At 38.3% G+C, this 23027-nt stretch overlaps 1 protein-coding gene across 7 annotated transcripts in view; it reads right to left on the bottom strand.

Annotated features, from left to right (window-relative positions):
* Positions 1 to 7543: 7543 nt before the first annotated feature.
* The window catches only part of LOC129757691 (la-related protein Larp4B), a 79054-nt gene continuing 63570 nt past the window's right edge, over positions 7544 to 23027 (bottom strand). For 6 of the 7 annotated variants that reach the window (XM_055754974.1, XM_055754977.1, XM_055754979.1 and 3 more), the window contains 7 exons: positions 16767 to 17379; positions 16097 to 16346; positions 15895 to 16035; positions 15503 to 15832; positions 13772 to 15440; positions 12232 to 13539; positions 7544 to 12111 (listed from right to left, as the gene is read on the bottom strand). In XM_055754974.1, coding sequence (XP_055610949.1) covers positions 11687 to 12111; positions 12232 to 13539; positions 13772 to 15440; positions 15503 to 15832; positions 15895 to 16035; positions 16097 to 16346; positions 16767 to 17379 — 4736 coding nt within the window. In that variant the 3' untranslated portion in view covers positions 7544 to 11686. Of the gene's footprint in view, positions 12112 to 12231; positions 13540 to 13771; positions 15441 to 15502; positions 15833 to 15894; positions 16036 to 16096; positions 16347 to 16766; positions 17380 to 20860; positions 21010 to 23027 lie in introns of those variants that run through there. The other variant, XM_055754981.1, reaches the window with a different exon arrangement.

The following is a 23027-nucleotide window of genomic DNA, read 5'->3' as shown; positions in this document are numbered from 1 at the left end:
TGCAAAATTTAATTTTACTACGCTTTGAAAATCAAGAATAAATGTTTCTTATTTTTATTGATTAACGATACCCTTGATTTTTTTATAATAAATTTAGATAGCATAATTTTGAATTCCTTTTGCATTTTTTTTCATTATTCATTTCGAAACTAAAATTCCTTAGTTTAAAAAAACAATGGGTGAAACTGAATTGAATAAGTGTTTTAAATTTTGTCTATATCTCAAAAATGTTTGGTGAATGGTGAATGCTGAAAAAACCGAGTTTTGCAACGAGTGGCATACACAATTTTATGCAAATTTGGAAAATCCTTTGAAAATCCATTAATTGATCTACAAGAAGTGCACCTTGCAAATAACCACATATCAATGACAATGCCAAATGACTGGAAATTTATGATGAAGTAGATTGTGGACTGCACTTTTGCAGGCAAAAACAGTTTGTACGAAAAATTAACGCTTTTCGATAATGTTTTAAGTGTCTAAAAGTTAACTTTTTAGCTCTGAAGTGCTTCAAATACAATTATAATAACGATTTAAAAGTTTATTAAGACTCTTTTTTTTAAATACTGACTTTTTAAATATAAAAAAAATCTGTAGTGAATTCTAAAGAATATATTTTTGAAACTAAGCTCAATCATAAGAAAAGTTCTTCGGAAAATGGTAGGGTCAACTAAAAGTTATCATGAATAAAGATCATTCTTTTATGTTCTTAAATCTGTTCATAATTACCCAGGCTAATATTGGGTAGTAATGAACACTGTTGAGTTTCTTGTTACGTAAAAATTTTTGGTGTTGGCATTATTCTAGAGCAGTGGTTTTCAAAGTGGTCCCTACCGCCCCCTTGGGGGCGTTGAGAGCTTCCAAGGGGGCGGTTAGCTCAATTTTAGAATTTGGGGGGCGTTAGAAGGGCTCAGAGGGGCGGTGAGGTCGTAGTTCACATTTTCCCAAATCTCGAAAAAACGTAGATATGAAATATTAACGATTAAGTTGGATGCAAAACAATGAATTAAGTTACAGATTTAAGACCCGTGAATGCTACATAACTTTGAACTGGATTCAAATTCAGATATCAAGAAATAAAGATATTTTTTACGTTTCACCGGCTTGACCGTAATTAATTTGAATTCAATAATGCAAAAATAATGGAAAATATAAAATTTTGTTTACCAAAATTTATGGTATGTGATTTGAAATCAAAACAAACTAATCAATCAGTTTAAGTTTCAAGAAACTTTAAATAGAATTAAGTGTTCACTGGAGGATTTAAGCAATATGAGGTCCTTGAAGCCAAAAGGGTATGAGTTAAGGTTGCCAGCTTGCCGAATATTTCACAGAAGAATTGAGGAAAGTTCGGTTTGCCCGGATTTCGTTGGAAGAAGTCCGGTTTTATTATTATCCGTTTTATTATTATATTATTTATTATTATTTTATTATTATTATATTATTATCCGGTTAAGTCCAAGATTTATTTAATTTATTTGTAAAGTCAAGCATAGATCTCAAATTGAGTTATTGTGAATTTTCATTTTTATGTCCAATAAGAAGTTTTTTAAACTAAGTATAAGTGCATTAACGCTTATTTCGATAAAACACGCGTTTAAGTTATTTATTATGTTTGTTCATTTTTCATTTCGAAAATTTGCATTTCTCTTTTGAACGAAATATATGTGTTTTTTTTTTAAATCTGAAAAATCACGAAATATAGTTTGAAGCATGCAAAATTGTTTGACATCATTAAATCAAAATTAACCATTTCTACACTTATAAAACCTCCTACCCCTTTGGCTCTAAGGGCCAAATGAATGAATTTTGAGTTAAGTCTCAAAACAACATAAAGGCAAATGCTAATGTTTTTTCAACGATCCAGATTAACGTTTTTGTAAAGATTTCCGTAAAAATTTCCCAGGAGGGCGTTGAGCTCGAAAATTTTTCAAAAGGGGGCGGTGAGTGAAAAAAGTTGGAAAACCACTGTTCTAGAGGAATCTAAACACTGCGTCTAGATACGATTTGTGATCTTTAAAAATTTACCCTTAATTAGTCATTAGTCACAAATTATTGTATTAACAAAAGAAAGCAAGGAATCTTGTCTTTTAGAAACTGATAAATTTATGTATACCTAACGGTTTATTTTCAAGATCTGGATCTTTATTGGTATTTTAAACATTAAAGATAAGTTTAGATAATCAAATAATGCCTAAAAACAAGTGTTCTTAACTGTTCCGTGTTTGGGAAAACATGGGCAATTATAGAAAATCCTCTGTAAATCAGTATGATAAATGTTTAGCAAAAATTTATATTACACTTGAAGATGCATTTATTACTGACTGTGAAACGTCAAAAAAAAAAAAATTTCACTGAATTTACTGTGACAATGGAGTTACATAATCGAATGCCCTCAGAACATTTTATAAATTCTAGAGACATGGATTTTGTGCCTGTAGTAAGACAATTGATATCTGTACCACATCAAAAAAATTGTAAACATGATTTATAACCCCATAACGATTTTGTGAAGAAGGTTTTTCTATCATTTAGTGAACAATTATTTGAGTGTTATGAAACAGCCCAATCAATAAAATAAGTTTAAAATTTTGCTATATGCAGACGAAAATGGACAATCAAAGTCTGGAAAACCTTGAATTTTTGTCCGGGAAACCGGGAAAAAACCGGGAATTTCAAAATGAAAAAGTTGTGGCCACCCTGATATCTAATTTTTTGTAGTTTCGATTATAACCGTCCTGACCATTTAATGTATTGTGTTATTTTAAAACAAAACTAGCTCAAATCAAATTACCATCTCGGAAACCCTTGAATATTTTGAGTTTTGTAGTAAGTATATGAACCAGGTCGTATTTAAACTATTAGTTGAAAGATGTTAAATGTGCTGATGACGTTGAACATTGAGAATTTTACTGGTTATGGTTAGAATGTATTCACTAAATTATAAACCCATTGAATTGAAATATAGAAAATAGTTTACGTACCTTTTCAATAAATATAAAACCATGTGGCATGAAGGAAGATACCATTTTCATTCGACTCGATGTGTGTCTGCAATTCACCAAACAGGTTGCCTTCCGCTTGATCCTTGAAGAGCGCATAAAGATCTGTTTTGAATAATGAAAATGAATATGTAGGCGATTTAGAACTTGCTCCACAGTTCAGCGTGACATGATGTTTCCACACACGGAAAAAAATTGCATGGGTTTTTCAAATACAGGATCATGATAATTTTACTATGTCCACGATATAGTATTTTCTACCACGATTTAGTATTTTCTACCAGAAATCTGGGCTACAGTACTACGATAAAGTATTTTTACTATGCGAACTTTGACAGCTCATAGTAATTTCCTCGTGTCTAAATTACCATGCGCATGATATATAGATATTGCACGATTCGTCTTCTTGCCATTACTATGTGCATGATAATTTTGACATACCTGCTTTCGAATTGTCGGAAATACTATACTCATGGTAATTTCTTCATTGTTCCTCTTAAACTCGACATTGTTGCATATTTTCACTTTATGATAAAAGTAATTTTACGCTCAGATCTAGTAATTTTACTATGCGTTTGATTTTGTTAAATATCAGTCAGTCGGTTGAAATTTCGGTACGAAGAAAAAAAATTTCCCCACGACTACTCCGATAAAGTTGCCGTTTTGAAATCGTCCGGCGCGAATTAATTGTGTTTTAATCGATTTGTGATGCAAGTTCGCAAACACTGATTTGGCCAATCAGCTGTGCAGGATAATGACAACGCCCTGAGGATGGACACCGGAGGATGGAAATCCACAATAAACTGTTGCTGCCGGAGCCGGACAGCTGATCAGATATCGTCGAAAATTCATCTTTCAGGTTAGTTAGATTGTGTTCTATTTTCTTTCACGCGCTGCTAATTGGATAAGCAAATTAAAAAATACAATCCAATGTGTTCAAGAAGGATTTATCCTCTGTTTTACTGTTTTTCTTTTCAATTTGTTTTAGCGCGGCGAATGCGGTTCTCGAGTTCCCCAAACGGGGGACCCCCCGGACACAATTGGCCGAAGGACATGAGATAGGGGCAAAGGATTCAGAACGGAACGCAGTATCAGCACATCTGCCGTCCCGGGAAATGCAGTTTTTCAGGTGAGTGGAATTGAGTGTTTTTTTAAAATTAGTTTAAATACTGTTATTAAATAGATCAATGATCAGTTTTTCTATAATTTCTTAATATTATTGTTTTTTTTTTCATTTTCATTTCAGATGATAAGTGAACCTGAATCAGTGAAGCTGTTCTCTCCGCTGCAGCCCGAGTTGCTCGACCATGGTGTGGATTCAATGAATAAAAATGCACTTTAATAAAACGAATTTTATTTTTCTGATTGTGCTGAAAGATTATTATACCATGCTAGTTTTGTAATATATATCATGATACAATACTTATTTTGATAATAATGCGTATTACTTTAATAATGGAAAATTGCACTTTCACCATGCACGAAGTAAACGAATTTATTCTGTCATTAGCAGTTTTACCACAAAATGTAGTCGAAATTACTATGCGCAGCAAAAACCAGCACATAGTAAAATTACTATGCGCGGAGTAATTTTAAGAACAAAACATTATTGACTCAAAAATATGGTTGCGTGTTGTTCATTTGAACCACGGATTTAGTAATTTTACTATGCTTTTTTTTTGTGTGCAGTAATGTACTGCTGCTGAAGTTTTTCTCGAGCTTGCTTAGCTTGTTGGTATTGAAGGTCTTTGAGTGTCAAATTTTCATGGGACCAAGTTGGTAATCAGATCTTAGACATAGGCGCGTTTCGATAATTTCTGGATCCCTTGAATAATGTCATAATTCTGTAATTCTAAACTAAAAAACCAAGCTAAAATAAGATCTATTCTATCCAATATTTCTTTATTTTAGAGAAATTAGACATAAATTTTAAGATATTTCAATCAAAAACTGTGGAAATATTTTTGTCATATGAGTTGAAAATATGTAACAGACAATGAAATTTTCTTGTTTACCAAAAACGTTCGGATGTATTATCATAAGCTCCCGATTGTGGATTTGCACTCGACTATTTCTTTCTGGAGCATATTCAATTGACGGTTTGAATGTTTTAAGAGAGAAGTAGAGTTTCATATCTTTATTCGTTCCGCGTCACTCGTCGTGAGAGTTTGATTGTTTCTATTTGTCCGCGTTAGTGATGCTCGAAAAAAAAAGGTGAGTGAAGTTTAAGTTTTGCCACAGTACTTTGGAATAATACATACTTACGCGTTGTAAAAGGGACCCAAAATATCCAGATTGCGCCAGCAGGTATGCTACATTTTGAGTTTTAGTTTCAGTTACAACAACATGGCATGGTATGGTCATGTGGTAGCGTGTTCGATTCTCACCACGAACGTCGGGGTTCGATCCCCAATCCGGGTAAGTTTTTTTTTTTCAATGTGTAATTTGATACTTGAGTTAACATTCTGATGCGATATATGTAGGAAATGTAGAATAGTAGAAAATTGATCAAATCTTGGCAAACCGCAATTTCTTTGAGTTTGGCAATTTCTTGAGTTTGGAATCCGGCGCGTGGCATCATGGCTGTACCATGAAGGGTGCAATTGAGATAGATAATTTTTTGCTCATTTTACATTTTTTTGGAAACTGAATAAAAAGGCCACAGGAAGCTGAATAGAAGGCCATTAAGTCTTGTTTCGGAACTTAAAAATATCAATAAGAACATCATATAAGGCTGAGTAAGCTTTTTTGTACCTTTTTTTATTATAGTCGTTTTAACATCATTATGTCATTCGCGACTTATATCAACGATGCTGTTGGCGGGCAGTCATTGAAAAACTTATCGAACTGTGGGACTTTTGGTTGCTTGGGATGGCTCGCATAATAGCTAATATTGGTATTTGTTTCTCTCAATTCTGGTGTACATTTTATTTTTATTTTCATAATTTTAATTATTTTTTTTATCTTTTTCTTTTTTGTTGAAAATTTTTGTTTTAAGGTTTGGCTCTCCGCTTGATCCCATTAGTTCGAAAATCGCCGACTCACGGATGACGGCAAAGATTCACCCTTTCGAGAGGATGTTTCCAAAAAAAGAATTTCGGAGAAAACAATTGTCTATCCTATGTACCTCTCGGACGCGGAAGATATCCATCCCCACTAAACGCTAACCCCTTCACCTCAAGTGAAGACCTCGTCATCATCAACCCCTCTTGAAAAAGCTAACGAGTTGCCTGAAGCTGTCCATCGTCGTCGGGTTTACCAAACTGAATCGACGGGACCTTGGATAGTTTACATCCGCTCCAAACCTAATGGGAAATTACTCAATGTGATTTGAATCGCCCGGGACCTTGATCGATCACACCCTTCCGTAATCAGCTACCAGCCGATGAGACCGCACAAGATGCGCATTGTTGTTGGTAGCTTGAAGGGAACAAATACATGACCCGAAGTTTACAATCGAGTACCGCGTTTACGTTCCCGCTCGTGACGTGGAGATCGACAGAGTGGTAACCGAAGAGGGGTTGACCGTCGATGATCTGGTGAAGTCCGGGGTTGGTCGATTCAAAGACCCTTTTCTTCCCACGGTTAAGGTGCTGGACGCGCGCCAGCTGATATCAGCACATGGCGATGGGGAAAAGAGAACATTTACCCTGTCGAACTCTTTCCGAGTTACCTTTTCCGGCACTTCTCTCCCTGATTACGTCACTACCGAGAAGGTTCGTCTACCTGAGACTTTATGTGCCTTTGGTCATGTTCTGTCAGAATTGCAAGCAGTTGGATCATACGGCTGCCTACTGTTACAATCTGGCACGCTGCTCTAAGTGCTGAAGCTTCATGTACAATACATGTTAAGTCTTCTATTGTGCGATATCGTTCGATCGATTGCTAGGTAGATTTCTCATTTTCGTTTTGTGCGCAAGTTCCAACTGGATTGAGTTGTCGCCTACGGTCAACGGTCAGAAATCTACTACTACTACTTCTTCAATACAGTTAATTGGTGCGGGACAAAGAATTTAGTATGTGGTCAAGCTTCTATTTCAAATGCTCTTCGCTCTTTTCACCGCCTTAGAATTTTCTTCTGATCTTCTATCCGTCTTTCATTTCAACTCTTTAACCCTCACCGATAAAGCCGCAAATTTATTTCATAAAACAAATTCACGGTGATTTCTCTTCTTAAATAGATTAATAATGAGATAAACTCGGCAAAACTGTAAACGTAAAATGCCTTAATAAACAACCTATAATTTAAAAAAAAAAAAAGTTTCATAACCTACACTCTTTCAATTTCCTGCAATGATTCATATGGATTTCCAAGCTTGTTGATCTAATGTTGAATTCTGACTCCTGTAGAGACGCTATTACAGGTTCGTAGAGCTCCGCAATAACCATTCTCGACATATTCTAGTGTACCGCAGAGCAGTACTCTCGGACCACTGACCTTCGTATTGTCCTTCAACGATGCCGCATTGAGTTTAAATGCTGTTTAAATTTATGGAAACTTTCGGATATTTGAAATAACAACAGCTGTTTTGTTTATGTGGTCTCTTTTTTTGTTGCTTTTTGCGTCTTGTATTTTTTCTATGTTTTTGGGTTTGTTTGTTTTTTTTTTCATCTTTGTAGTTAATTTTACTTTACAACAATGTTTGTGTATTTCTCAATCGATAGGTTTTTCTTTGTTTACGCTTATCTTTAGTACTTTAATTAATATACTTTTGATTTATGTTAATTAAATTTTAAAGATAAGTGTGTTGCGTGTGTTTTTGTGTTGTGTTGTGTAGTTTTCTTTATCGCGACACATTTTGCTAAACACTGTTGGCTCAACACTTTCTTGATTTCTCTGTTGTTTTTTCCTGCACCGGGACCATTCCTCCGCCATTTCGATCAATTTATTCAACCTGGAAGAAGGGTCCGGCCCCAAACTATGTTATTTGCTTTCTACATACTGCGGCCTTCGTTCGTTCTACTAGGTTTGCCTAGCTTTGTTTAAGCATTTAAATTAACACGATCAATCGGGTATTTCCGCAAATCTTTACAATAATTGTTTCTTAATCTTATATAGTTTCATATATCCTTTTTTAGTTTATTATGTAGATATTCTTTTTTAAATAGTACTTTACAAAGCTAACCTACGGTTGATTATAGTGTGTGTGTTTTGGATGTATTTTCACATTTTATTCACCAATATATATGTGACAGAATCCCTAGTTTTATAAACTGATCTTTCGGGTTAACCGATTCATTACGGTACCTCACAAATCGCACACAGATGAAACCTAGCAGGTTTCATCTAACCACTTCAATATACGTGTGCTAATATTCCCGCATTATTTTTCTATTCATAATTTATTTCATAGGTTTATCTATAGTTTTTTCTTCATTATCATATTTAGTAACTCCTAGCAAAATAAAAACAAACAATATTAATATCGCTTAGAAACTAAATAGCAATTGGTAATTAATCCATTTCTACGCTCTCTTTTATCAGCGCCCGCCCGCATAACTTTGCTGAAGTCTCCACAGTTGAGGGATGAAATAAGGGGCGGAGTGGTGAGGTGGGGGATGTCGAAGGATTTGTTCCCATCACTAATTTGCTTCCGAGTTTAATGGAAATAAGTGCATGTGGTTTTGTTCATCACACAAAAGACCCTCAAACAATTGGCAGTTTCAACTTTCACGCCACGTTTCAGCATCCGTGCTTCGACATACATTCATTGGGTTTGTTAAACTATTTTACTTCTAATCCATATTGGCAGTTAAAATCTCTAAGATTCGTGATCTTTCAATGGATATTCTGTTCCGTGCTGCCAGCATTTTAATTCGTGCTAATTTGTCTTAGAAACTGAGCCGAAAATAGCTGGGCATCTACTTGTTTCTTCTAAACTGGAGCTACGTAGCATAGCAGATCAAATGAGGGGTAATCGTGCTTTTGTTCTACGCAAAATCTAAAACGCAGCACTACGGTCGATTGAATACAAAAAATAATTATAGGAAAGACTGTGTGATGTGATACAATGAAATCTGCCAAATAGTTAAGTCGATCGGTGAGAACGTAGGATTTGGTGTCTATGGAAATGAGATGGACTATCTATCGCGACTAACCAAGAATAAAACACGATACTAAAAACAAGAAAACAAAACAACAAAATATTACACAGCGGCAGTTGAGATAAAAAGAAAACCAAATAACAATTGGAACCAACACTTCATAAATGTAAATAAAAAATTCGTGTCTGCTGGCCTACAATAATAAAGTTTAGCGAGCCCAAAAGTCTGAATTAACTGTTTTCCTCTTTAAATGTTGTAGCATATTCCAAATAGATACACTTTGAATTAGCCAGTAAATGTGCACGTGGAGTTGTGAAAGTTTCAAATTGTAAACAGTAACGTACAGGCATACATGAGATGAACCTTACAATTAATTTTACTGAAATACGACGCTTTGAATTCGCCATAACCTTGCGAGAAGACTATTAAAAATTATTTAATATTATGTAAGTATATAAGGACTGAATCATCCGCGAGGATGAAAATCCCGGAAAAAGGAAAATCAGAAAGCATGTCAATATACAATCTTTAGAAAATTATTTGAAATACAAAAATATTCATCATTAAAGAGCGTCGGATTGAGAAAACGCAAGCTAGCATTTATTAAAAAAAAAAAATCAGAGCAACGATAAATAAAAATTCATATTAACGTTCCCGAAATATCCCAAAACCTCGTGTTAGATAATGTTTCCTGTATAAAAAAAAACGTGAAAATGAGACAATGTTAATCACTCAGAACTCAAACGAACATTACCCAACATAGAAAACCATCCTTGACGTGGCAATAAAAAAAGCAGAAAAATGTCCATTTCTGTACAAATGAATAAAATAAGTAATAAAAAAATATATTTTTACAACATTAAAAAATATTCAAATATTCTCTGAACAATATTTGAAAAAAATTAATCTGTACTGATTTACGTAGCAAAATCAATGCCAAATTTCTTGAAAACGTTTTTCAGTGAGGAAAAATCATTCTTGGAAGAGGATTACGAAGTGAAATCAAGCTATTTAATAATTGCTAGTCGTAATATCCGCTGTTATTGTTGTTGCTGTTTAAAGAATGCCTGTTGCTGTTTTTTTTTTATATTCAATATTTTTGAGCCTACAACATAACCAAATCATCATTAAGTTATATTGAATAATAATGGTAATAAGAATAATAATGATAATAATAATTGTACAATAATAATATAATCGAATTATAGGAATAAGAAAACGAACATATAGTTTTAAATAGATTTTTGCTATCGCATTGCTCCATTTTTGGACGTAAACAATAGAAGACTAGGTTTTATTTTTTTTATAGTTTTGAAATATGTTTTTTTTGCTCGATATTAGCGATATAATTTTTGAGGGAGGGATTAAAGAGGTGTGTTTGGTTTTCATTCTCAAGAATCGCATGTTTGAAGGAGATAATATAAATTGCAAAAAATATTGGATGTTACTCTTGTCTCCTCTGGCTTTGAAAGTTTCATTTTGGTTTCAGTATACATATTATTCGAAGAAAAAAAACAATTAAGCAATTCAGAGCTACAAGTGCACCTATAACAAGCTTATCGCTAAAGTTAGAAATTTAACGGAGTAAATTGATCTCTTTCAATTTTTTTGAGCAAAAGAAAAAGCTGGCAAAACAGACTTGCACGAGTCAGGAAACATTATATTATTTTTGAATCGATTAGAATTACAATATTCGTTAGCCGATTCAACTGACATAGTCGTAACATGTTTCATTCAAATATGAATAGCTCTTGATTTTTCAAATCTGCATCAGCACGGTAAAGCAGCGGTCTTTGATATTTGTACGAGAAATTTGTCATAGAAATATCAAAGATGTGTGTTTGTAAACTAACTTAAACTATTCCTACTAAAACGAATTCCAGTTTGTTTTAACTATGGTAGTAAGTTTTTAGAAAGGTTGACGACCCTACAGCTACATCTAAAAATTGTCATACGATTGAATCATCTAGCTCATTCGTTGCTTTTGCACGTCCATGTCATTACATAGAGACAGCATTTTACAATATCTCCGTTTCAACCATTTTAAACGCTTTCGGCGAAGTTATGTGTGATTGAAGAGACGATGTATTCCAGTACTTTTCGAAGCTCTTCGAAAAGTAACCATGACTCTCACAATCTCAAAATGTCACATCCCTGAAATCCACTCCCCCATGCCAAACACAGTGGGCATATGCCCTATAATCTTCAACAAGGCAGGTTTCCCTCCTATCTACTATCTAATATTAACACAAAAAATTAACAAACAAAAAATAACATTCTCAATCACCAAGAACTGTAGATAGACGAATCCTTCTGAGGAATACAAAAATCTGTAGAGTCTATCTAAGTTGATTTCCTACAGTCTTCTTTCGCCTGCCCAGTATTTTTTCAGTTGCCAAACTGACTGGCAAAAATATCTATACCCAATAAAAATAAAACGACAACATCCCTCGTTTCTGTATATACACACATACACATCCCCTTCCAAAAAAAGGAACTACCTTATCCACTGTCGTTGGCTGCTTACTGCTTCAGCTACAAACCTCGCTCTAACAATAAACAACACGCGGGTTGCAGTTGCTGCTTGCCCTGACTTGACCTTTAGACTTTTACCACACTTAGATCCAGATTAAGCGTCATCATTTGGGACTTCTTGGGATTTGATGATGCGCCTGCTGTGGCTGTTGGACGTAATCCTTCAATTGGTGCGGTCGTGGTGCAGACCTTCCACCACCTGTAGCAGAAGCGGCTACCTTAGAATTGCTGACATTTCCACTGGTAGCAAGGTTATTATTGTTCTGTTCACCTCGATGGCCTCCAGTTGCTGCCGTCGCTGAGCTTGTGGAAGATGCTGCATTGTTGTTAGCAGCACCACTGGCAGAAGACACTGGAGCAGACGCTGAGCCTGTTTGGACACTTGCAGCACCGCTACTAGCAACAGCTACAGGTGCTGTACTGCTGCTATTGGCCGTAGCAGCTGAAACAGACGTGGTGCGTTGCTCTTTGGCAGGTCGAGTGTTGACAACATGTGTGGGACCATTGTTACCACTGTTGTAGCGAGTATCTGGAGTGTAAGAGTGGGAAAAATCTTTTAAAAAACTCTTAAGATCCTAAAACACTTACGTTAAAACAATTGAAATTTCGTCGTCACATTATAACACATATTTTTTCTAACTAAGCTCACCTCTTGGTTCTCTGAATCCGTCGTTACTATGCTGAGACGATGTAGACAGTCTTGCGCTTGGCTGCGATTCCTTCTTCTTGTTTCCTCCAGCAATCGTTGAACCACCGGAACCGGTGCCAGCTCCAGCTGCACTAGCTGCTATTGATTGTTGAGCACTGCTACTATTAGTACCGGAGGTACTATTTTCTTTGTCACCGGTAGCTTTGCTGGATCCTGTGTCTTGATTTTGCTGCTCCTTCTCTTTAAGTTGTTGTTCCTTCGAGTGCTGTGCTACTTGAGCGTAGCTGAGACGTACTTGAGTTTGTTGCTGCGGTTCGGGAATCACAGCAGCCACGCCTCCCAGCGGAGGATGATTTTGTAAAGAGAAAGGAGGCGGCGCAGCTGGTTGCTGTGCCGAGTTCGAGGAAGCTGCAGAAACAATGGCAGCGGCCGTCGATGCAATTGTAGCTGAAGTTTTTTGGGGTTGTTTGTACGAACCAGAACCTTGCTTGTTGTTACTATTGGCCGCGGTGGTTCCAGAATTACTGTTCGCCTTGACAACCGGTGTGGTCATCGTTGAAGTGGAAATTACAGCCACTGGAGCGTGTGAATTAATAGTAGTGGCAGTAGCAACAGAGGCAGTACTATTGGATAACTGGTGCTGATGCTTGCCAGTGGCGTAAGTTGAGGAAGTGGATGAAGCACTCACGAGCTCAGTCATTGTCATCGTAGCAGCATTGGCAGTCGTAGGGCAGTTCGTCACCGTACCAGCGTGATCATTATTTGCCTTACGATTTGCAGTCGTTGTGTTGGAACCAGAAGATGCGGATGTCGTCGTAGTCGATTCTAGGCCATTTGCTTGTAGCAATGACTCGTCAGTCTTTGTGGATTTATCAGCAGTGGTGCTTGCAAGTGTCGTACTAGAAGTCGTACTTTTTATCACAGGAAGAGGATTATTAGTTATTTTGCTAGAATTATTGGTACCGCTACTGCTGCCGGTGTTGCTACTGGTGTTGCTGCTGTTGGCAGTAGCAGAAACAGCAGCCGAATCCTTATTACTGTTTCCACCAGCGGCGGCGTGCTTGGTCTCATCCATGGCCGGTGTCGTAGAAGCAGACTGTTGTTGCTGAGCGCTGCTGCTTGTAGTACTAGCTGTCGATTGATCACGTCCGGCGGCTGCGCTCACTTCTAAAGTGGCAGCTGCCGAAGCTATCAAGTTTTTTTGACTATGCTCACTATTGTTTTGGTTTCCGGTGTTGCCGCTGGCAATCATTGGTGAAGGGGATGTAGCTGTTTTTGATTTCGATACATTCGTAACTGGTGCAGTACCTGGGCGAACGAGAAAACACGCTAACGTTAACACACATTCGTTTCGCTTACAAGATTAAGTAATAGTAACGCTTCCACAAAAGGTAGAATCCAGAAACTTAGTAAATAAACGTTTGATTTCTATCTGATCAGAACAAGTTTCAAATGAATTAAAATATTAAACTTATGAGGACCTGTAATAAATAGACTTGACAGTATAAATTTCACGAAATTTCATTAAAAGCCAAAATACCTTTCACGACGTCAGCTAGTCGGCTTTCACCCCAAGCGGCAACTGGATGAGCTGGAGCATCGGACGAACCGTGATCTGTTGAGGAACCTTGATAACCGGATCCAACTCCGGAGTCAGCAGCTTTGGACTGGCCACCGATGCCGGTACCGTGAGCATGTTGCTGCGTTTGGTGATGGTGGTGGTGATCGCGTGCTTGGTGATGTTTGTTGCGACCGCCACCTCCGCTTCCAGTATTTCCGGTACCGGCAATATTGTCGTCCTGCCCTGGAAGAGGCGGAAATGCAGCTGGTTCTAGGTCGAATTGCGTCGATTGAGTGGTGCTGGGGGCATTCTGCTGCTGTGCACTGTTGCTACTGCTGGACGATTGCTGTTGCTGCAAGTGCGACGGCTGCTGCTGGTGCTGAGTTTGGTGATGATGGTACGACTGTTGATGAAAACCAGTCGAAGCCGCACCCCGATGATGATGGGGATGATAGCCCCCACCACCACCACCACCGCTGTGATGGTAATGATGGTGACTACCACCGCCTCCAGCTTCGCCACCCATCGACGCTATCACGTTTCCCGAAGCAGTATTATTGTGAATATTTTCACTATTGGCTGCACTGATTCCGCCACTTCCGCGTGGCCCACCACGACCGTGTGGAGGACCTCCAGTAGAAGGGATCAATTGATTGAGACTAGTTGTATTCATTACTTTTACATTGGCGTTTGCACCGTTACTATTAATGTTACTATTACTACTATAGTTCATATTACTAGATCGAACACTATTAGTGTACAGAACACTTCCACCACCACCGCTGTCCACTTCATCTTTTCTTCGACGCGGATGCCGTCGTGTAGGATTTGTTACCCACGGTCCACCCTGCTGAACGTCTAGATTCTTTGTTCGACCACTATTGTATGGCAAGCTGCTATAACCTCCGTTATCATCATTAGTTTGATAATGGTCAACATTGCTTCCGGTGTTGTTCCCCGATCGAATTCCAGATCCGCTGCTTGAGTCATCACCTTGCTGCTGTTGCTGTTGTTGTTGTTGCTGCTGCTGCTGCTGTTGCTGCTGTGATTGGTGATGATGGTGTGTTTGGGGATGATTGCTGTAATGTGTTTGCTGTGGCTGATAATGCTGGTAATGTGGCACAATCGATTGATCTTTGTGATAAGGTTTTCCGCCATGACCTAACAGAGAAGAATTTTTGCCACCTCCTCCGGATTGCGATTGATAGTGCGTTTGGCTTTGTTGCTGCTGTGGAGCGGCCGATTGATGGTAGTGCGATTGCTGGTTCGGTACTCGATGATTTGGTTGGTTTTCACTGGATCCCGATATACCAACATTGCTCTGCGTTCCACCTATGTTTGTACCGATGCTACCACCGCTATTCACGCCACCAGATCGATGTTCATTACTTCCAACGCCTCCAGCCATGGATGGGTTAGGTTGGCGTTTGGGTCGTATATTACCACCACGATGCGGGCCGCCCATACCAGTTCCCTGTACACTGTACCGTCCGTTCTGCTGCTTTGCTCCCGGAGGAGCAAATGTAACCTGAGGAGCCAATCCGTTGCTCGTAACAAAGGAGCTGAGGTCGTAATAATTCTGGGTAGGTGGTGGAGCTGCTGGCCATGGTTGCATTATGCCGGGGTAAAAGTGTTGCTGGAATGGTTGCTGAATAGTAATTTCATTATTATCACTTGTTCTAAATTTAAAAAAAGAAACCGAAAACTTACAAACATATGAACCGGAGCGTTATACGTGGGTACGGCAGCTCCCTGCGGAATTGCACCCGAATTGTGCGGAAGTGCAATGTAGCGTTGTTGACCAGTGAAGGCGCCGGCGGCAACTGCGGCCGCTTGAGTTTGATCGTATACAGTGGCCGCTGCTGCAGCTGCGGCTGCGGCGGCAGCAGCGGCTGCAGGTGCCGCTCCCGGGGGAACAACGACAGCGGTTGGGGCAGCCGGCGGTGGCGTTGTTCGGAAACCATTCTTCAACGGAACACCAGCCGTGATCGGAAGCCTATTCATCGGTTTGGCTTTAATACGTGCCATTATTGGTTTACCCTGGATGAAAGTAATCACATTTTAGAATATATTAACTTGTAAGCGGGAAAATCAAATTTTACCTGAAACTCTTTAACCTCTTCGCGAAGATAACGGAAGGCTTTCTGGGCATCATCATCAGATTCAAATGTTATGTACCATGAATTATTGTGCGCGAATTCGCACGAGATAAACCGTGGACAATTTTCACCTTGGAAAATATTCTAAAAAAACAGAAACATTAATCATCATCATCAACATCAGAATGAATAGTTAGAGACGTACCTTAACTTCTTCGATTGGCGTATTATCCGGTATTTCACGCAAGATAACGATGCACCTTTTATGGTTCGGTCGCACCTTCAATCCTTCGTCGTCTACCTGAACGTTGGGTGATTCGCGCAGCACCTCGGTTATTAACTTGATATCTTTCGTTAGCTTTTTTACCAAGTTGAAATTGGCCACCGTCCAGATGGGCACATACTGGTCGTTGTCCATCTGCGAGAGCAGATATGTGTCGTTGGCTAAATTTTCTCTGTTGGAAAAAACGCGTTGCAAAATTTTTAAAATTTTTAGGATTAAAATATGCTATTGTTTTTGGATATTTTAGAGTTGTTCAAAAAAAAATTAATATTTTTTTCAGTAAGAAGTTAGAAAAAGTTAGAAAGCTAACTTTATAGACATTTTTTCTTCTTTTTCTTCATGATTTTGTTTCTAAGTGTTATCTTAAATTTTTTTTCCTGACTTTCATGCGTTTCCAGAAACCATATAACGCGCTTGTCCGGAGCCAAGAGTTCAAAGAAACATTCTCTCATTAAGAAAAAAAATAACGCTTTTCACTGTTTTCACAGAAAAGTATTGAAAACATCCCCATTTTTTATAAAACATTCAATAACCAATCCATTTTTTAATTAAACATCTGATAAAAAAATACATAATAGAAATATACACTTACCTCGAGAAATAATAGTCGAGCTGCGTTTGTAGCTGCTGCTTCAGCTGCTCTAAAGGCATACCGCTGAGTTCGGTACTAGTAGTATCACTGGTGGTGTTTTGGGCGATATTATTACCGCTACCATTGTTGACGACACCGCCACCCACCAACGATGCCGTTTGTGTGCTTATATTATTGTTAATATTTGCGGCAGTTAGACTGCTCTGATTGCTGCTGCTGTTACTGTTGTTGATAGTGGTGGTAACCGTAGATGAGGAAGTAGAAGTGCTATTGTTGGAATTATCCTGCTGCTGTGGCTGGGTAGTTGTGTAGTAATCGCCGGCCACAGGGTCATTACTGTTGGTACCGGTACTACTACTGGAGGGGTTGTTGTTGTTGCCGTTCATGGTCGTGTAGTCGGTGGCAACGGCAATTGTCGCCGGGATGGTTGTGACACCTGGGACCATCGTTCCGGCAGCCGGTGCCAATGTCAGATGCGCACCTTGTGAGGGATGAGTTCCTACCAGGGTCAATCCAGCCATGCCACCGGTAATGATGGCATCTGCACCGGCAGGATACACTGCAGCAGTTGTTGGCATTTTACCTGCGTCTCCATTCAATAACACGTAACCTCCTGCGAATAAAAGGTAAGAAAAAGTAAAACAAAAATTCATTAGACGAATAGCAAACTCGGAGTAATGACAAAAATTTAAAAAAAAGTTTATCCTTAGTCAACAAAGGTGAGATAATATTTTCTTTTGAATTAATTTTTGGTGATTTTAAGCCTCTTGGGTTTATTCATCCCATAAGGAGGGTAACCCCATAGATGTTAAAATCCCAATGATCAAATAAAAATAATCATCATCCCATAAGGTAAGATAGGCTGATGCGAAATCAAATTTATACCCCGAAATGTGCTCCACTCAAACTGCGTTTAGAAGTGAAAGTTTATCTTTACTTTTTTTTCGTATTGATGAATGCTGCTGAAACGGAAATTCATCGATCGATTAGTATACACCAAAATGCTGGTGTTATCTTCAAGTTGATAGATGCTGAGAGTTTCCGGCAACTTGAACATTCAAACCTGTCCCGAATTCGCAAACTTTCGATCCAACGTGATTTGTATCGGATGCAAACACGAGCAACGACGACGTCTGAGCTCAAGGTTGTTTTCTGGATAACATTTTGATACCAATGAAAAAAAAAATCACTCAAAAAATTTCATCAACATAGGAGAGTTAAAACTTCCACGCTTCAGCACAAACATTTCCAGATGAACCGAAATACTCGCATGCTCGCAAACCCGATCTCAAGAAGCCTCTCGACACGAGTTGGAAGGCAGACCAAAAAAAGCCAATCAAACGATTTACTGCACGAAAACGAACACAAGCTTAGCGCGCAACAATGTATGAATGTAGCTATAAAAAACCCAAACTGAAAAGTCAACCTCACATCGTCGTGTGCTAAAAACCCCCCAAATGATCCTCCTCTCGTCATCGATGCCGCTTCCTTCCCATTTTTGACGTTGCCAACCCCCATCCAAACGCCATCGCCATAATTCTGTTTTTATTTATTCGTTTGAGCATCATGCGTTCTGTGGCGTGGAGGTTTAGCGATTTATTTCAGCGCATGTTTTTTCAGCTCAGAGACAAAAAGATACAAAATCTAAGCTATTTTCAAATATTCCCGGCTAGGGAGCTACTCGCGTTACGAAATACACATTTCAGTTGAAATCATTCAATGATAAAGCGGATGTAAACAAATGAACCTGTTCAAAATCCGATTGGTAAACTTAATGGACATCAACCTTGAAGGTGTGTTGTCAATTTGATAGAAGTGATAAGACTGAACCCTGAAAAAATGCAGAATACATTCACATTTGTGATATACTAGCTGATCCCGTACGAACTTCTTTTCGCTATTAGCTTTAAAGCTGAGGAATTTGTTTGTGAATGGTATTTTCACGACAAAATTGCTTAAGATGTTTATAAACAACCTATTTGCCTGTCTACCAAAATGAAATTTCGTCAAAAACATCCTTTTTTGTGTCGTGTGATAACAAAATTTGAAATCAGGAATAGATCGTTCGTCCTGCAAAACTCCCGTGTATGAATTTTCGTCTCGATCCAATGCATAGTAAACAGTGTCCACGATGAAATTGCAACACACAAAATTGATTTGCAAAATTCGAGTTTTCGTCGGTATTGCCATCAAACTTCCAGGGATTGAAAAATAACTGTTAAGCTTAATTTTTCCATTTTACTAGTATTTTATTTACAGTACATACGCAAATACCCGCACCTTGGCCTTAACTTCGGCCATAAGATTCTGCACAACCTGTGAATCAACCGTTTTTTGCATGTAAACCCATACTTTCTTCAGTTCCTCGACTGTCTTCACTACCTTAGGTCGTTTAAGAAGGTGCTGCTTCATAATCGCCCAGTACTTCTCGATGGGACGGAGCTGCGGAGTGTTGAACATTTTCGGCACGAAATTTACCTTCCTTGTTGTCTGCATACCACTTCAGCACGTCCTTGGAGTAGTGGCATGAGGTCAAATCCGGCCAGAAGATTGTTGGGACGTTGTGGGCCTTTAGGAGAGGAAGCATTCGCTTCTGGAGGCACTCTTTCATGTACACACCTGTCCTTTCATCGTGTCCTGGGTCACGAAAAGTGCACTCCGCTCCCCGCACGCGCAGATTCCCGAGACCAGGAATTTATTCGCAAATTTGGACATCTTCTGAGTGCGGACATGCTCCGGAACGCTGAACTTATCCTTGGCCGTGAAAAACAGGTTGCCGGGGATCTGTTTGAAGTCGGCCTTCACATATGTTTCGTCGTCCATGATGCAACATTCAAATTTCGTCAGCTTATTGAGGTACAACTTCCTGGCACGGGTTGTGGCGTACTTGTTCCTTTTGTACCTTGAACGTTCGAAGCACATTTTAGTGATGGAACGATGCGAGAGATCCTTGTTCTTGTGATGAATGTGAAAGCTTTTATCACGCACGAGCTGTTACTCCATTTCTGTGAGTTTTGATCCCATGACTTTTAAACTTGCAGTATATAAACAATGCACTATGAACTAAATCCACCCTAATTTTCATTAAATTCTACTCAACGGTTAAAAAGTTAGAGCAATTTCATCGTGGACACCCTTTATTTTAGGAAATATGGATTATCTCTTAGATAATTTAGGTATGATCTTTAAAAAATGAATTTTTTATGACTGTGATCATTTATTCATGGAACAATAAATTTCTCCAAATAAATGTACTCATACGTATTTATGTATATCTGTGTAGATAAAACTTTCCAATTGCATTTAGGAAAACCCAACCGAAGAACGGCAATAGCAAGGTCGTTCAAAAGCAGATATCACGCGCATTCGAGTGGTTGTTTCCGCGTGGTGGTTGTACGGACACTTCCATGCCACCTTACAATGAACCTGAGCACAAAGAACATCGGAGACTCGCCCCTAGCGCATCGCTCATTCACCTTCCTTTTTCCCGCCAGGAGCACGTGGTTTTCCATCTTGGCGGTTTGGGGACAAAGTCGCCATGGAATTTTGATTCGATTCCACTTCCACCACCACTCGTGGGAAAATGTTGGCGCCCGGTTTGCTGCCCGATAGGCATTTAAAGCAACACAAAAACAAGGCGGTGAAATCGGTTGCACGTTGCAAGGGGACTTCCACTGCCACCAACCCAGTTGACAGAACGTGTGAAATGCTATCGTTTCTAGTAGCCATTACTAAACTTCGTTGCCCCACGCACCGCCCCGGCCGCCCGAATACACCGATCGAAATTGGAGGGCTGTCGTCTTTCGATGTGGTGCAGAAATTGAAACCAACCAAAATGAAACCGTCGCGGCGTTAACCATTTGGCATTTCGCCTGATGGCTGGCATCGGAATGTATCGGAGTGTGCGTGCCACGTATAAAGTCATCAAATAAATAGCAACAGCAGTGATTCCACTCCGTCACGATGACGGATTAATTACATGTCCCTGAGGGTTTCTCACCGGGCACCACTTCCCCTGCTGCTGATTCGAAACATTCTTGAAGTGTGTGAGATACCGCGCGCGTACGACTCCCGCTAGCTGTTCGATGACATACCTTAGTAGTACACTTGACGGGCCCGTCAGTCAGCTGCTTAATGTCTGGGTTCCTCTCGAAAGGAAAACTTGGATTATTGCCAGAATCGAAGATTAACCTGTTGGTATGGCGCGCGGTTTAGAAAAAGATATCTATGATGGAGATCACCGCCATCCATCTTGAAGCCGCAGATGCAACATCCCAAGTCCCAACAGCAGCAGCAGCATTCGACAAGCAAGCAGACAAAAGCGAAACTGCGTTCAAGTCAAACAAGTTAAACAATCAGAAGAAGACCTTGATATTTATAATTAGTGCATGCAAATATGGCACTCACACAGAGAGTGAGAATTTGGTCTCGTAGAAACAAAGGATTGGTTTTTGTGCAAATCACAGCACAAGTTTATTGACAGCTGGTCCGAAGAATCTTTTGATGGTAAAAAATAAATGAAACAAAAAGAATGAAATTGAATGCAGTCGGTTACACTCACAAAACTGAAAACATTTCATTTTGGTATTGGTCATATATGATGTCTTTCATCGTTAATACATTTTGTAAACAATGACGCAACATTCGAAAAAAAAACACCATTTAATACCTTTTGTTGATCATGTTGAACGCATTGAATCGAAATTTAAGGTCAATCGGTCGAATAAAAATGTTAATCTATCAGGATCCACAATTTGGAACCAAAAAAACAACCAGGAAAGTTATTTTTTCTTTATTATTTTTAATTTTGTTAAAAAAAAAACTTAACAAATTAATTGGTCTTCGTTTTTATTCAAATCCCAATTTAATGCTCAAGATTTTCTCGATTTTACCAAACGGAACATGGCCGAATAGATGATTTTCAGCTGTTTTGGGATCTAAGTATTTGTGGGACTTTTCTGGATTTTTCAAGATCGTGCCCAAAAGTGTTGTCTCTATCATCGATAATCACTCAACAGATCGCGAAAAATTTACACAAGCAAACTTTACATTACTAGATTTACTGAAAATTAAAACAATGTCTCATCATGTTTTTTCGAGTAGGGAAGATAAGGGTATAACGAGCACCCAGGGCATAATGAGCACTCCTTTTTACTACATAAGTACGTATTTTCTTAAACAAATTTTCATAAGAACTTGTTTCATACTACCCATAGTATTAATTTTTCACCAAAAAAGAAATATCCTTTTCATCTTTACAGAAATATTAAATAATAATCAGCTAGGTTCTCAAGTGACGAAAATATTATAATTTTTGAGCACCACCAAATAAGCTTTTATGACCTTTAAATCATCTTGATCTGAAATGTACGCACTGCAACATGATCTACACATTGTTTCTCAATTTTCAACATCATAAAATTTTTGATTTTTCACTTTAATTAATTTTAAAACGCGTTTTTACTTTAATTTGTTCACTAGAGGCGAACAGAGCAATTTCAATGAAGGCATAATGAGCATTTTCTGCCGGGGAATCTAGCAGCGAATTCAACTCGATGAAGTCAACTGAATAATAGAACTACAGCTTGGCTTGTTTCGTCTGTCGATTTAGCCTATTGGTTAGGTGTCGGAGAGGTAATCAGTAGACTCGAGTTCGATTCCTGTTCGAGGGGATTTTTTTTTGCACATACCATTCATGATTGATTTTTTTTATTGTTACATTATACGGCTAATAGCATCAAAGCATCATCCGTCAAACAAAGAACCAGAAACATACAGGGTGGCCACTCAAAATCAATTTTTGATTTCCCGCATTTTTCCCGTTTTTTCCCGCATTGTCTCACGAAATTCCCGGTTTTATACAACAGAAAACTAAACAAAATTCCGAATATCCATTTTCGAAACCATATAAACGAAAATCGAAAAAGCTTTTTTTTATTGGCAAATGATCTTTAAATGGTTTTTGTTTTAGTTATGTTTACCATTTAACCTACAAATCATTTGATTGATACGCAGGAGTTTTTTTTTTTATTTTTAAACCTATGTCACTCGATTCGAAAATGTTAAAGAAAAGAAAAAAAGGATTTCTTGAAAATTAAAATATGCTTGATTATCATTTTTCAATTTTATTTGTATCTCATATATTTTTAAGTACAGACCCCGTTCGTTTTTGGCAACACTCGATTTTGGCAACATTCGATAAAGGCAACATCCGATTTTGGCACATGTGCCAAAATCGAACGGTTTTTAGAAACAACATTA

The sequence above is a fragment of the Uranotaenia lowii genome, chromosome 3 (assembly GCF_029784155.1).
Source record: "Uranotaenia lowii strain MFRU-FL chromosome 3, ASM2978415v1, whole genome shotgun sequence".
In the NCBI taxonomy this organism is placed as follows: Eukaryota; Metazoa; Arthropoda; class Insecta; order Diptera; family Culicidae; genus Uranotaenia; species Uranotaenia lowii.
This window is presented reverse-complemented; position numbering and strand designations above follow the sequence as displayed.